Source organism: Sphaerodactylus townsendi, linkage group LG01 (assembly GCF_021028975.2).
Source record: "Sphaerodactylus townsendi isolate TG3544 linkage group LG01, MPM_Stown_v2.3, whole genome shotgun sequence".
Taxonomy (NCBI): Eukaryota; Metazoa; Chordata; class Lepidosauria; order Squamata; family Sphaerodactylidae; genus Sphaerodactylus; species Sphaerodactylus townsendi.
In genome coordinates this window covers 24712932-24728728 of record NC_059425.1, presented here as the reverse complement: position 1 = coordinate 24728728, position 15797 = coordinate 24712932, and the positions used below count along the sequence as shown (strand labels likewise).

Genomic DNA, 15797 nt, shown 5'->3' with positions numbered 1-15797 from the left:
CAGATCCAGCAGGGCTTCTCATAAGAAGTTCTCACGGTTATGCAAGTCCCTGCTCTTTCTTTGGCACTATGCCATATTTTAAAAAGAAGCCTGACTAGATCTATTGAACCACCCACAGACCCAGACTGGCCAATTAATCTGCTACGTTTTACTCTTGAACAGATGAACCAGCTTTCTGCTGAGTCAAACCACTGTTGTATCGAGATCAGTCTTATCTAATCTGACAGGCAGTGGATCTCCAAGATCTCAGCCAGATTTCAAATAACCTACTTCCTGATCTCTTTAACTGAAGCAGCTGGATATTGAACCCAGTGGCGTGCCGCTAAAGAGGACATGGGGTATCCCATGTCCCTGGGCGCACGCCATTTGATCACATGAGGGGGTGTCGGGTGCCAACCGGGGCCTTGCAGGCGCCATGACCACAGGCCAGCTCCTGCACTCCCTGGCCTCCCAGCTGACAGAGAGGCCGGTTCTCGGGCAGGAGCCAGTCTGCAGCCAGGGCGCCCACCTGAGCCACCCGCTGCCAGGCCCAGCCCAGTCGGCTAAGGTAAGTGGGGCGTGGGAGGGGGTGCCCTGAGCAGGTGTTGCCCCCGGGCACCATTTCCCCCCTGGTATGTCTCTGGGACCTTTATTTATTTATTTATTTATTTAATTCGATTTTTATACCGCCCCATCCCCGGTTCTTTCCATTGGCCAACGCAGAAGTTCTTCTATTGAGCCACAGACTCTATCTTTAGGACCAATCACCCCACAGTTAAGAATGCAAGCTCTAACTGGCGATATCCAGGAACTGAGCCTGGGACCTCCTGTATGCAAAGCAAGTGCTCTACCCGTGAGCCACAGCCCCACCACCGGCCAATGCCATGTGACTGCCATCATTCCACATACCGTTCAGCTGCCACATGGGCCACCTTTAACTTGTCAAGCTCCTCCTGGACCCCTTGCTTGGCCCGGATTTCGGCCTCCAGGGCTGACTGCAGCTCCAGCTTGGCTGAGGCCTCCACTTTCTGCAGGCGCCGAGCTTTCCAGAGGGTGTCCTGGGGCGGAAGAGAAGGACAGGATGCCTCCAGAGGGGAACATGGCAGACCGGGGCCACCACGGAACCACCCCTGGGAGGGAGGGGTTGATGGAAGAGCACCCGGGGATGGCCAATCCCAAACGAGAGCTGTCCTACCGGTGTTTTTGGGCAGGGGCTCTGCGTGCCAGCCTGCTTCATACTCTCCACTTCCTCCATCATGCGTGTGGCCATGGCCTGGAGGTAGCCTCTTGACTCCTTTTCATCATTCACCCTGAGGCGACAGAGAGAGCTAGTGAGGCTGAGGACAAGCCCTCACCGTGTCTCCCCAGAACTGGAAGCAGCGGTCCCAACTCCTGAATTCACTCGTCTAATCAGGGATACCAGCACCCTTCTACACCCCCCACCTTTCTCATAGTCCAAAAGAGAATCCAGGAACCCTGGCTGGCTCTCCCAAGCCCAGCCCCACTTAGCCTGCTTTCCCTCTCTGATGGTTGAGAATCACATGAACAAATGAAGCTGCCTTATGCTGAATCAGGCTCTTAGACCCCTTCCGCACATGCAGAATAATCCACTTTCAATGCACTTTCAATGCACTTGGCAGCTGGATTTTACTGTGCGGAATAGCAAAATCAACTTGCAAACAATTGTGAAAGTGGATTGAAAGTGCATTATTCTGCATGTGCGGAAGGGGCCTTTGTCATCAGTCAGTATTTTCTGCCCAGACAGTGGCTCTCTAGGGTCTCAGGCTGAAGTCTTTCACTTCACCTACTTCCTCATCCATTGAGATGCCGAGATTTGAATCTGGTCCTTCTGCATTCCAAGCAGATAGTCTGCCACTGAGTGCATTTATTTCCCGAGGTTCTATCTCTTTCCCCAAAGTTGTCCTCTGAACGCTGGTGACTTGACCAAACAGTCCCCTGCTTCTGCCACTTCCTGTAGACTAAATCTCTCCCCTTCCACTCGGGAGAGAAAGGAGGACAATAGCCTCGTTCAACTCCCAGCCCCTTGCAACCCAACAAACTATGTCAGAAAACCTGCTGCATGGCCTGGGGAAAGGTGCTGAGGCTCCGGTTGGCTCAGCAAAGCACTCAGCTCGTGCTCAGATGCATTCTGTCTCTATGACTTCATCCCAAATATCCTGTGGCTTAGCTCTCGCTCCAATTGCAAGGTGCATGAACTATTGTGGCAGTAGTTGGATAACAAAATTAAATAAAAATAATTTATTCCTATTGGGCAATTTTTGATAATTTACAGACTTGGTGTTAGACAAGAGACCCTTGCTCTGAGAAGCTCCGTGCCCTGTTTCATTCCTCTGAGACTGTTCTTCCTCTGAAAGTGCTCTTCAGGGCAGAGATTCTTCTGACACAAAACAGGCAATTGCACGCAAAACTTCACTATATTACATTAATGCCTAAATGCAGGCTTTGTCCTCACTCCAAATGCAGCCTCAGGTTGACAGAGGCAGCCAATCACTTACCACTGCAAGATATCAGCAATTTGCATCTCCCAGTTGGCAAAGGCCTCCTTGCGAGACTCCAGGGCACATGGATCCTGATCCAGGTTGTGGTTAGAAGCACAGTCCACCTGTTGTGGCAATGGAGACCCATCATGCCTCATTAACAAACTTCCCTCCCTCCCTCCTTTCTATCAAGGTTCAAGGCTAGGTCTGCTGGGAGGATAGAAAGCTATAAATCTAAGCCACCCCTGTTTTCACACCTGCACTCAAGCTCCTGGGAATTCGGTATACCGACTTCGAAAAGACTTTAGGCCAGTGATGGCCAATTGGCCATGCTGGCAGGGGCTGATGGGAATTGTAGTCCATAACATTTGGAGTGCCAAAGGTTCGCCACCATGGCTTTAGGCTAAGTTTAATTCCCCATTTTGGGGAGGCTAAATATTTTCCAACTCCTTTGGAGCCACAAGGACCTATAAGACTGAATGCAGCCAAAGGCCATAGTCTACAGCAGGGGTAGGGAACCTGCGGCTCTCCAGATGTTCAGGAACTACAATTCCCATCAGCCCCTACCAGAATGGCCAATTGGCCATGCTGACAGAGGCTGATGGGAATTGTAGTTCCTGAACATCTGGAGAGCCGCAGGTTCCCTACCCCTGGTCTACAGCAAAGAGAAAACATTGGACCTCCAGGCACAGCTAACATCAAGAAAGGTGGGTGGGTGAAGCGCTCCCACCAACCTGGTCCCAAACTTGTAAGGCATTCCGGCTGCCACTGGTTGCAAGCTCTTTGTTCTGGTCTTTGGAGTCCAGGTTTCTCCATCTGGAAAGGAAAGGCCCTTTAAAGGGATGAAAAGGAAGAATCTCCCTCCCAAATTCTTCTGCCAGAGTTGAGGCAGAGTTGACCTCACAATTCCCTCCCCTGTTCTAACCAATCAGACCTGCACATGCACACGCTCAAGGGAGGCTTGCTCATATTTTTTTACTCTGACTGACCCATTTTGGTAGAAGAGGCCCCCAAATTTGCTAAGGTGTACAGAAAACCCTGGAGAATTGGAGGGGGGTGGGGGTCACACTGGCAACTCACCGCTCCAACCTGGCTTTCTCCAGCTGTTCCCGGAGCAGAGCCATCTCACCCTGCAGTGCCTCCTGCTGCTTCTCCTTTGCTAGCAGAGCCTCTCGCAATGCACGCAGCTCTTCTTTGGCGTTACCAAAAGCATCTGTGGCCCTCCTGGAGCCAGGAGCGTGCATAAGGGCCATGCCTTGTTTCACCTGCAGAGGGCAGCAAATATGTAACCGGTAGGGTGGTTCCAGTCACAAACAGATGAATTGCACCACCCCTTTCCCTGGCTTACCTTCAGCTCCTCCAAGTCCTGCTTCAGCTTCTTCAGCTGCTGCTCAGCCCTCTCCTTCCCTCTCCGCTGTTTGGATACTTCATTCATGAGGCCCTCAATCCGAGCCTCCAACTGCAGGGGTTGAGAGTGGAGAGGATGCCTCAGCCTCTATCAGCCTCAACGGGGTCTAAGGTCCAGACCACCCTTGGAGAAGATTCTAGAATCACTACATTCCTGGAAGATGGGCTAATGTCCACTTTCTGCCCTGAGGGACTCCCCATTTGTGGCTTTGAGCAGGGCCTAATTCAGTGGTGTAGCACCCACGGGACAGGTGGGCACGACGCCCTGGGTGGAGCAGCAGCAGAGGTGTGGCCAGGCCGTCAAGGGGGCAGGGCCGGGGTGTTCCGGGGTGGAGTGGGAAATGCTGCAGCAGGGGCACAGTTTCCCCTCATTCCACCTCTGGCCTAATTGAAGCCACGGCTGATAAGTGCAGTTCTCAACCTCCAGGTGGGGCCTGGAGATCTCCCAGAATTGCACTAATCTCCAGACTGCAGAGATCAGTCCCCATGGAGAAAATGGCTGCTTTTTAAGCTGCATTGCTTGACATTATATCCCACTGAGATCCCCCTCTTCCTCAAACCCTGCCCTCACCTCCAACTCTCTATGAATTTGCCAGTCTGGAGCTGGCAACCCTACATGACTGATCAGCTCTGGAGCAAATGAGGTTTAAACAAAAACTGACCCCTGCCCTTAATAGCTCCCAAATCCTTCCTCAGGCTGGGCTACAACTCTGTAAGGCCTCCCTGTTTGACCCAAACAGAACTTTGATTCCCTGGATATATCCCTCCATTGGGGGCTGCGTGGCTACCTCCTTGCGGCTGCTCTCGGTGCGGGCAAGCTCTTTGCGCAGCCCTTCCACCCGCCGTGCCGCGCCTTCCGTCTCCTCCTGGCGCTCCCGCAACTGCCTGGAGTGCCGTAGTAGCTGGGCTTGCAGTTCCCCGCACTTGGCCTCTGCTCGGTGTAACTCCTGGGCTGTCTCCTTCTGCCGGCATTGTTCTTCCCGCAGCTCCCAAGCCTGAGCTTGCATCTGCTCTTGGGCCTCAGCCAGACCCTGACCCAAAAGAAAGGTAGTGCATGCACGGATCAGACAGGCTCCACCAGACAGAGAGCTGCACCCAGGCATCTGGGATCTGGCTGAACTGGGGCAGAATCTGCCAGCGACTCTGAGTTCTGCCCATTCTTTACATTTCATTTGGTTAAAAAAAAGCGTGCTTATTGTTGAGAGGAATTTTTTAAAAAACCAGTTGTCCTCTTTGTTTATCACACAGATTTTAAAAGTCCTGGAACTCCCTGACAGCATCTCCATTTTCTTCCTCCCCATCTTCAAAAGCAATCGTTCTTTCTCAGCCGCTAAACCTTTGATCCTCTAGGGAGAGTGAAAACACCCCCTCCCCCTTCCCCGTAAGAAGCAAGTGGCAAAGCTTGAATTTCAGGTCCTTTTCTGGGAAATGGGAACATCATTCACAATCACCTCCCTGAAAATCCAAGATTGTGAATGCACTTTTGCACTGGAAAAGGCCCACTCAGTAACAAATATACATATAATTATCTCCATTGCAGAATTCTGTTGGCGGGGGAAGAAATTGGGGGAGACCCTGCTAGCTTGCTAGCCACCGTTGACTACATCTGAGCTGAGTTTGTTTCCTTCTCTGCTTGCAGGTATTTAGTGTGTGCATGGGGAGGGGTGTGACCAAAAGGACCAAGCTCAAAGGATCTTGGGTCTTAGCCCGAGGAACTTGGCCTGAGGCCAGCCCAGTGAATCAGGACCCACCCAGGATATGTTTGTTTTCTCTGCAGTATTAATTTAAATTGGTGGCTTTGTTTTGTGTGTTCGGTGCAGAGAATATCTATAAGCTACTTTAAATCCCTTGGAGGAGAAAAGTGGGATAGAGATGCCTGAATGAACAGATAATGACACAGTTTGAGACCCTCTGAGGACAATGGGCCAAGATGGCTGCCCGTACTTGAAGGGTCTCATTCTTCTCCCGTTCCAGTATCTTCAGCCGGTCCTCCAAAGTCTTCATCTGCCCAGAAGCCACCCTGTCCAACTGCTGCCTCTGGACCTCCGCAGTCTCCAGCCGGTTCTCTGCAAGGAAGCAGGGAAAGTGTGTCTATGTGCCCAAGATACTATCATGAAGCCTCCTTCCCTCTACTAAACCTGGACCCAACAGTGTTGGTTCTGCAGCATCTAATAAACAGTGTGACGTGGTTAAAAAAGCAACGAATACAGGACCAACTCAAGTTAGATGCATGCTTTGCTGTTCAACAGAACTCTGGTCCATCAGAGAACAACTCCTGTGAAACTCATAAACCTATGCAAACCTCAGCCAGCCTAATAAAAAATAATAATTTTATCTTATCTGCAGCCAACAGCCCATGCAGAAATGCATTTCCAAAATAAGGGGTCCGCATTCCCTGATGCCTTAAACCCAGATATGGCTTTATTCAGCAGCGAAAGGGATTGGACTCTTGCTTTTCTTTACTGGATGGTCCAAGCAAATCTATTCACAATACTCACAATACTAGAACCAGGGGGCATCCATTGAAAATGCTGGGGGGAAGAATTAGGACTAATAAAAGGAAACACTTCTTCACGCAACGTGTGGTTGGTGTTTGGAATATGCTGCCACAGGAGGTGGTGATAGCCACTAACCTGGATAGCTTTAAAAGGGGCTTGGACAGATTTATGAAGGAGAAGTCGATTTATGGCTACCAATCTTGATCCTCTTTGATCTGAGATTGCAAATGCCTTAGCAGACCAGGTGCTCAGGAGCAGCAGCAGCAGCAGAAGGCCATTGCTTTCACATCCTGCCTGTGAGCTCCCAAAGGCACCTGGTGGGCCACTGCGAGTAGCAGAGAGCTGGACTAGATGGACTCTGGTCTGATCCAGCTGGCTTGTTCTTATGTTCTTATGTTCTTAATCAGGCCCCCGCCTCACTCCAGCATGTGACTTCTGTGCTTTGAATAGCTGCATAAAGGAGGCAACGTGACCTTCTCCCATTATAGTGGATGGAGAAGCAGACCCTGACGATACTTCTGTGTAGTACCCATTTGTGAACTGCCTGGGAAGGAGGCCTGCCAGTACCGCGGCACACCCAACCTGCCAGCACCTGCCAACTGTTTCCGCAAACTCTCCACCTCGTTCCGGAGAGTCCTGATCTCAGAGTCCTTAGCTGATGCCTTGGAAGGTGATTTCACTAGAGAATCTGAACAGGGAGACAGAAGGGGGTGGGGGGGGGCAGAGAGAAAGAGATAAAAGACCCAGAACATTAACCGTAAACAAAGCAACAGTGGTTTGAATGTGCAGAGGTGAACTGGGGAGTTAAAATAAGGCAGGAGCAAGCTTGGGCGGCCTCAGCCAGAGCTATGAGTCAGATCTGCAGTGGCCACACAGTTCAGATCTAGCCAGAGGTGTCTCCTCCAATGAGGGGGGTAACAGGTCAGCTGGCAATCATCACTGGTGCCACTGGCTAGGTCTGACCCAACTGGCAGAGCTACTGGGGCTTGGCTATGCTTGCTTCTGGCAGCCAGTGGCCATCCAGACAACGGCCCACCTGAAACTTTCCCTGCAAATTATATGGCCTGTCTGGTCCACCAAATGGGCATGCCACTTCTGTGCACCTCCCCAGTGGTGGGATTCAGCAGGTTCGCACAACTTCGGCAGAACCGATTGTTAAATTATTTGAATCCCACCACTGGAATCAGTTGTTAAATTATTTGAATCCCACCACTGCACCTCCCTTTGCGAAGGAAGAAAAAGTCTAACAGTGAAAAGGTGGCAACAGACTGGCATGATGCTTGGCGCCAGATTCTGCGCCCTGATTTCAGAAGAACAAATTATTGTGGCAATGGGAAATAGTGATCTTTAAAGAAAGAAACCTAGGACCCCTTACATCACATGTGTATGGCACCTAGCGGTATTTACACTCTGTGCATGCTCAGAGCCACTATTACATTGCTGGGCTCTGGTGAGAACTGGCTGAAGTTGGATCCAGAGCTGGGCCTGAGCGGTTGGGACTCCTGGCTTGTATCCTCACAGGCCTCTATAAGGACTCGGAGACCCTCTTCTAGGACTCACCTTGTAGCTTACGAGCCAGATCCAGCTTCTCACGTTCCAGAGTCCGGATCCTTTTCTCTAGCCGCATGGAGCTGGAGCTGCTGGAGGGCGAGGCTGGATGCCTCTCCAAGAGGAAGCTACAGGATCAGAGAGGGGTCAGCACACTGTCCTCTTTGGCACACATTGCCCAGACAGGGTTCAAAATGCTTACGAGTAAAATAGATTTGCAGAAATTTGTATTCATATTCATATTTGTGTGGTTTGACTCTCTTTTTGCCACTGTTAACGATCAGTCCACAAAATACTGCTTCGTCTCATGCTGCATTAATTAATCTAGCTTAAATTGGACCTTCTGTTCTGCACTTTCAATCTCCAGGGTGCACTGAAATCCTATTTCATTCAAACCACATACTTGGGATCCCAGCATACAGACTAGTGCATCAAGCAAACCAGAGGACCCAAAGTCCCTCCCTTCTCAGTCTAGCCTAAACACACAACACAGAGTCATCGTGAAAATAACATGGAGGGGGGTTACAACCCAGTAAATGCTGCCTTTGAAGAAAGGGCAGGATAAAATTAGAACTAAAAATTAAAAGTGCCCCCATTCAGCCCTTTCCAGAGGCGTAGCTGCAACGGGGACATTTGGGACGGCTTGCCCGGGACACCACCATTGCAGTCACATGTCGGGGGCGGGGGCAGGAGGGGGCGCGCAGGCAGTTCATGCCCCAGGAGCAGTTCCCCCTCCCTTCCTCACTGGCCCTATCTCAAAGAGTTGACAATTGGAACACCTCGCCCAGCCTCCATGGCACTTAAATTCGTGTTTGTGAATGGGATTCCCGACAATCCGTATTACTGCAAGTGATAAACTGTCCACATGAAACCAATTTAAAGTGGAATGTGAACTTATGTCCTTATGAACTGCAGGTCATACATGCGTGTTCTCCAAGAACACCCAGGTTCCATCTAGCCCTGCACCTTGTCTCTGGCAACGGTTAGGCTCAAGCTTCTCAGATGTCCACAAAGCAATCTGTGAAACAAGCCACCCTCTTTTGTGGTGTTCCTCACAGCAGCCATGATCCAGAAGCTTCGCTTTCAAAAGCATCCAGGAAGCTTGCGAAGTGTCTCTTGGCCCAACCTTCCTCACAGGTTGTCGCGAGGGTAAAACGAGGAAAGGAGAACTGGACACACCGCTCTGAACTCTTCAGGGGAAGGGCGGAATTTTAAAATGTACTTGATAAATAAATTAGCTATGGTAGCTAATAGCTGCTGCTCTTCCATGAATGTATGTAATTGCTTTTTAAAGACATCTGAACCTACATCCTTCATCACACCTTATGGCAATACATTCTATAAACAAATTATGCACGACGTGAAGTATTCCTTTCTTTCACCTGCTCCAAACCTTTCTCATTTATTCAGTGGCGTAGGGGAGGAAAATGGCGCTTGAGACAAAATGGCGCCTTCCCATGCCCTCCCCCACTTACCTTAGTAAGTAAAGCAGCCTGGTGGGAACTACACTTCCCAGGAGACCTTGCGAGACCCAACTCCTGCAGAGGCCTCCCTGGGGTGTGTGGATCGCAAGATCTCCTGGGAAATGTAGTTCTCACCAGGCTGCTTTTTCAGCTGGCTGCCTTTTGCAGCTGGCTGAATTAAGGTAAGGGGGGGGCAATGGGGGAAGGGGGGCAATTTTCCACCCCCACATGACTCCAATGGTGCACGCCCGGGGCACAGCCCCCACTCCAACCCCATTGCAGCTACGCAACTGCATTTATCTCCACTAAACTAAGCAACATTTTATAATTATGTCCCTCTTCCCACCATTATAATATTTTCTTTAAGCTTAAGAGCCCCACCACTATCCTAGATGGCCAATGCTAGACAGCTGTTGTCAAGTCTTGGAAGTGAAGGAGGGCTGGCTGAGGTTAGTACTTGGGTGGGAGGCCACCAAAGAAGTGCAAGTTTGGTTCATGGAGGCCGGCGATGGCAAACCTCTGTTCATCCCTTGCCTTGAAAACCCTACAAGGTCATATGTCAGCAGCGACTTGATGGCACTTTCCACACCAAAGATCCCCAAATGCTTCAGTCTTTCCTCATGCAGAAGCAGCTCCAACCCTGGCTCTTTCCTCATGGGGACAATTCCGCATTGTGGACTCTTTGAGGCGGCAATTGCGACATCTACAGACTGTCCACACAGGAGGTTTACTCCATGTTTTCTCCAATATCTGCTCATGTCTACTATCCCCCTCTCCCCCACACCACCAGAGGTTTCCCCCCAGCTTTTAAAACACACCTAACTACAATTTTTAAAAAAGAAGAGTTTATTTTTATCCCCCATTTTTCTCTACCTTTAAGCTGTCTGAAAGCAGCTTACAATCACCTTCCCCTCACCCAACAGACACCTTGTGAGGTAGGTGAAGTTGAGAGAGTTCTGAAAGAACTATGACTGGCCCAAGCTCACATGGCAAGCTTCATATGGAGGAGTGGGGAAACAAACCCAGTTCTCCGACACTGCTCATGTCGAAGAGTCAGAAACCAAACCCAGCTTTCCATAAAATCTTTGAGAAGGGTGTATGTGAAAGATGGAGGGGATAAAACTGGGGTTCTACTCACCCTCCAGAAGTGAAGGTGAATCCAACAAATGGAAGGTGGTGGCCAGAGAAAGCAGCATGAGACACTGGTGGCAACGTCCCCTAGAAGGGCAGGGAGGAGAGGAAACCTATTCAGAAAAGTCTACTGCTCTTGACATGTATAAAATGGGGGGGCAGGTAGCTCCTTCTAGGACTTCTGCTTCCTCCTGAGTATCCATATGTGTAATCAGAGTGGTAGGAACACAAGAGACAGCTAGGCAACTGTGAGAGAATTCTATCCCCTAACTGTACTTGGTCACACACAAACAGTGGTGCAAGCAAGTTGAAATATAGTTCACAGCCAGCATTTGTAGAGAAGAAGAGGAAGAGTTTGGATTTATACTCCATTTTGCTCAACTCTAAGATTTCTCAAGGCAGCTTAAAATCACTTTTCTCTCCCCACTGCAGGATGTGGTGAGTGTGTGATCTGTCCTTGGGGGGTGGCTGCTGGCTGCTTCTGGCTTTCTGCCTGGGATGGGGATTTTCACTTGTAGGTGATCTCTACTTGCCTGTGTGAAACTATGCTTTGTTTATTCTGTATTGCTTTGAGTATTGGCTTTGTTTATTCTGTATTGGCGGGAAAGTGATATGCCACTGTGTAAAATCTACTATCAGAGGTCTGAGGCTCTCAGATCTCGCATTGCCTGTATCTGACTATGATTGCCAGCACAATAAAGAACTGAGAATGGTTACTTTGGCTTGAACTTTGAAAGTTCGTTACACCCACACTTTATGAGTTAGGCAAGGCTAACTGAGTTCTGAGAGAACTATGACTAGCCGAAAGTCATTCAGAAGACTTCATGTGGAGGAGTGGGGAAACAAACCTGGTTCTCCAGATTAGAGTCCACCTGCTCTTAACCACTACCCAGCAGCAGTGTCATATCCTAGTGTTTTGGGCAGGAGACAGCTCAGCACCACGCTTTGCCCTTAACCACTCACCGACTCCTTGAGCGTGTCGTCATCCACATCAAAATTGGAGGTGTCGGCAGGGCTGGCCACCTCTGGCACGTAGGGCGGCGTGCTCTTGCGGAGGTTCTCCCAGTCGATGCCCTCAAAGAAAGGATGCCTCTTGAAGTCTTCAATGCCATTCTGACCAAGGCGCAACTCCTGGCGACACAGCAGCCCCCGGATGAGGTCCTTCGCACTCTCTGAGACGTCTGTGATGTCGGTGGGGAACTGCAGATGGTCCTGTGCATAAGGATCAAAAAAACAAAGGGCAGCAGACAGCAGGCCCCAGTCGATGCTTGAGAAGACCACCCTGAGACACAATTTCCAGTAGGGTCAAATGGAGGAAGGAGCACAAACATGTTTGCCCAGGGAATTTGGATCCTGATGATGACCTTCATACAGTTCCAACAGCCCCTTCCCCAGGGCTTAGAATACCCATTGCATCGTTGAAGACACTTGAAGGTCATCCAGTCAATTTCCAAATCCAAGGTAATTATCTCTCAACCACCTGCACACCATACCTCCCATACCACTAACTGACACAAACAGAGAGCACATCAGCTTGCAGAAACAGACAGGTACAGATTACTCATGCAAATGACCCCAAGGATGCAAAAATGACAGAGGTTGGGGAGATTTGCATCCAAATTCTAAACGGTGCCATCAGCCAACTACTGAACAGGAGCAAATTCTTCCACCCAACCAGAATGATGATCAGTTGGCTACCTGTACAGTACTCTGTCCCATCTCTGGTTGTTCCCAATGAGGGGGAGGACCACCTTTGCCTGACCCCAAAATGCCACATGGGAGGCATTCAAAATAGGCTCGCAATGTACTGCATGGATCATCTGCCGTGTCCATTTCTTCTACTGCTGCCACAAACCCACACTCCACAGGTCTTCCCCCAGTGTCTTGCTCACCTCGTGGTTCATGATCTTGCCATACGTCTCCACCAGGGACTCTGCATAGAAGGGGGTTTCTCCAAAAAGCAGCTCATACATACAGACCCCCAGTGACCACCAGTCACATTCTGGGCCGTATTTCCCCTTCCTGTCCTCCATGGCCTGCAAAATCTCGGGAGAAATGTAATCAGGAGTCCCTACTGCTACTGGAGACACCACCTGGGAGAAGGAAAAGAAGAGTTTGGGGTCAGTATAGTTTGGGATACAGTTTTCAACTAGCATCTTTTCCTGTATCCCACACTTCAAAATCCACAAAATCCCAGTCCATACTGCCCTGTGGTTATATGGGTCCTTACCAAGGGAGACCCCTTAAAAACCAATGTAGGAACTTTTTCCTAATGAGGATAACTTTTGCAGGAACTTAATATTACACTTGGGCTATTCACTTGCATTTATTGATTTTTTAAAAAGTTACAGTTTTAAATGAATAATTTACTTCTTGAGATCATATACCACCTACAGCCCAATGTACTGAGCCACATTTGTAATAGAACGGACTATACTTTGAAATGCGTCAGTGAAATCTTGCACACCATAAAGATGACCAGTTCTTCAAAATTTCCAGTCAAGACTTGAGATGAGCTGAGAACAGCCACTTGTATCTGATGCTCCAAGGATGCAGTACCTGAATTGCGCATTGCCCCAAGTCACAATTGAGGCTTACCGTGCCATCTGGACGCAGCCGCAGACAGGAGCCAAAGTCGGCCAGGCGGATGTGCCCATTTGTGTCAATGAGGATATTGTCTGGCTTGATATCCCTGCAGAGTTGAAGGCAACACCAATAAGCAAGGAGCTATGCTGGAGGAGCAGGTACAAACCAGTTCTCTTTCCAGGCCTCCCGCTTTCTTCCCATCTTTCTTAACTTGAGACCACTTAAGCCCCAAGGAGATGCACGGGAATGCCCATTTTGGTGTAGAAGAAGCATCCCTGGTCAGGGCGACGACTGCACCATTTCCTCCCTTCCTTTCTCATTCCATTTGGCCCACCCCCAAAGACAGGTATGGCCCCTTCTCCTTTTACAAATGTAGTAAACAAAGGCAGAGGGGTGAGGTCAGTAGTTGGTTGAGAGGCCAAGCGGCAGATACCTGTGGACATATCCAAGCTTGTGAATGGAGTGGATGGCCAAGACCATCTCTGCCAGGTAGAAACAAGCCATGTCCTCGGGCAAACGGTCCTCAAACTTGCTTAGGAGGGTGAGCAGGTCGCCTCCTGCATAGTAGTCCATCACGAGGTACTGCAGAAAGAGGAGAAGGGGTAGAAGAGCGGGAGATGCAAAAGAGGGAGGGCCCAGGAAGGGGACAACCTCACAGCAATCAGCAAGTCATTGTTCACCTCCCTCATGGGAGTCTCAGGGGTGTACCACCCAAGGGGACATATGGGGTCAAATGTCCCCAGGCTGCGGCCATTTAGTCCGTGGGGGTGGAAAATTGCCCCCGCCCCTCCTCCTCCCCCCTGGGTCCATACACTGACTTCAAGACCTGGTGCAAAAAAATTGTTTGGTCATGGTGGGGGAGAGCCCATACTGAGGGGTGGGGCTCAGATTTTGCACCGGACTACTTTTTTCCTAGATACGCCCCTGCTGAGAATTCCACTGTGTAGGACAGGAAGAGATCAAGAAGGAGACTGAGGACAGCTAGAAAAGATCTCCCACTATTTGATACCTTGGTAAAGAGGTGAAAATTATTCTGGGCACGATAGACCAACTACAGGTTGACTTGCTACAAGGTGGTCCCTCTTAACTGTGCAACGCTTCTCCTGGAAAACTCCTTTCCAGTCTCTCTCAGCCAGCCTGCCAGGGAAATGACTCCTTGCAAGACCTCTGCCCAGTGGCGGAGTTACAAGGAGACAGGGGGTGCGCCGTGCACCGTGCACATGCCGGGGGCGTGCAGAAAAATGCCCCCAGGCCCCTCCCCCTTTCCCCTGCCCCCCCTGCGGCACCCCCCATCCTCCTTCCCACACTTACCTTAGTTCCTTTCCTTTTCCAGAACTTTTTAGGCTGCAAAAGGCCTGTTCACACTAAAAATGGCCTAAGGAACTACAGTTCCCAGGAGACCTTGGGGCTCTCAAGGTCTCCTGGTAAGTACAGTTCCCATCAGACCGTTTTTACTGAGAACAGGTATTTTGCAGCCTGAAAAAGCTCTGAAAAAGGAAAGGAACAAAGGTAAATGTGAAAAAAGGGGAAGGGGGGCGCTGCAGGGGGGGGCACGGGGCGGGGGGGCCATGGGGGGCAGAAAATATAGAATGCGCACCGGGCACAGTTTGGCCCAGTTACGCCTCTGCCTCAGCCTGCATGCTGCATGGCTGACCCTGCATGCAAATTGCCCAGATGCTGGCATGCCTGAATCAGCTGCCTCAGAAGGTACCTACACTGGATTCCCAAAGGCTTTATGGTGACAGATGAAGTGCGAACTGAGATCTCCCAACAAGGGGGATCTTCTGTGGGCTCATGGTCATGGGTGGCTGGGAGAAGCTTACCAAGTAGTGATCATCCTGGAAGGCATAATGCAGGGTGGTGATCCATTGCTTGTTCCCATGCACCAGCACATCACGCTCTTCCTGGAAGCAAGCCGTCTGGGGAAGGGGTGCGGGGAAGGTGGCAAAGAAGCAAAACCAGAGTCAGATGCATGGGTCCATCAAGCCCAGCAATTTGCCTCCAACTGTGGTCATCTGAAATGTCAGTGTGAGGTGGAAGTGCAGAATCAGATGGAGACGGTTCCCCTCCCCACATCGTTTGCCCTGTCTAGGTAATCAGAGGCATGCCGGGCCTGCATATGAAGACTGCTTTTGGCCATTGTGGCTAATTGTTGACAGAAGAAGAAGAGTTTGGATTTATATCCCCCTTTCTCTCCTGCAAGGAGACTCAAAGGAGTGTACACTCTCATTTCCCTTCCCCCCCCCCCCAACAAACACCCTGTGAGGTGGATGGGGCTGAGAGAGTTCCAAAGAACTGTGACTAGCCCAAGGTCACCCAGCTGGTGTGTGTTGGAGTGCACAAGCCAATCTGGTTCACCAGATAAGCCTCCACAGCCTCCACTGCTCAAGTGGCAGAGCGGGAAATCAAATCTGGTTCTCCAGATTAGAGTGCACCTGCTCTTAACCTCTACATCAGTGGTTCTCAACCTTCCTAATGCTGCAACCCTTTAATACAGTTCCTCATGTTGTGGTGACCCCCAACCCTAACATTTATTCATTTTACAGATGGAAAACACTGGTGTAGAGAGTCTTAGGCGACCCCTGTGAATGGAGTGAATGCAGCCATCTGGGGTCAAGATGGATGTGTGCATCTTGTGAAAGGTATTAGGAAGACGGGTCACACTGGAGAGCAAGGGCTCTGGGATA

General features: G+C 50.2%; 1 protein-coding gene across 2 annotated transcripts in view; it reads right to left on the bottom strand.

The window, feature by feature from the left end:
* CDC42BPG (CDC42 binding protein kinase gamma) overlaps positions 1-15797 on the bottom strand; it is a 67071-nt gene that overhangs the window by 22026 nt on the left and 29248 nt on the right. For both annotated transcript variants that reach the window (XM_048514299.1, XM_048514308.1), the window contains exons 4-19: positions 14934-15029; positions 13544-13692; positions 13123-13216; positions 12417-12617; positions 11488-11736; positions 10532-10611; positions 7943-8058; positions 6975-7070; positions 5829-5950; positions 4673-4915; positions 3826-3936; positions 3558-3742; positions 3212-3293; positions 2496-2602; positions 1175-1289; positions 889-1037 (exon numbers count right to left, since the gene is read on the bottom strand). In XM_048514299.1, coding sequence (XP_048370256.1) covers positions 889-1037; positions 1175-1289; positions 2496-2602; positions 3212-3293; positions 3558-3742; positions 3826-3936; positions 4673-4915; positions 5829-5950; positions 6975-7070; positions 7943-8058; positions 10532-10611; positions 11488-11736; positions 12417-12617; positions 13123-13216; positions 13544-13692; positions 14934-15029 — 2195 coding nt within the window. The remainder of the gene's footprint in view (positions 1-888; positions 1038-1174; positions 1290-2495; positions 2603-3211; positions 3294-3557; positions 3743-3825; positions 3937-4672; positions 4916-5828; positions 5951-6974; positions 7071-7942; positions 8059-10531; positions 10612-11487; positions 11737-12416; positions 12618-13122; positions 13217-13543; positions 13693-14933; positions 15030-15797) is intronic.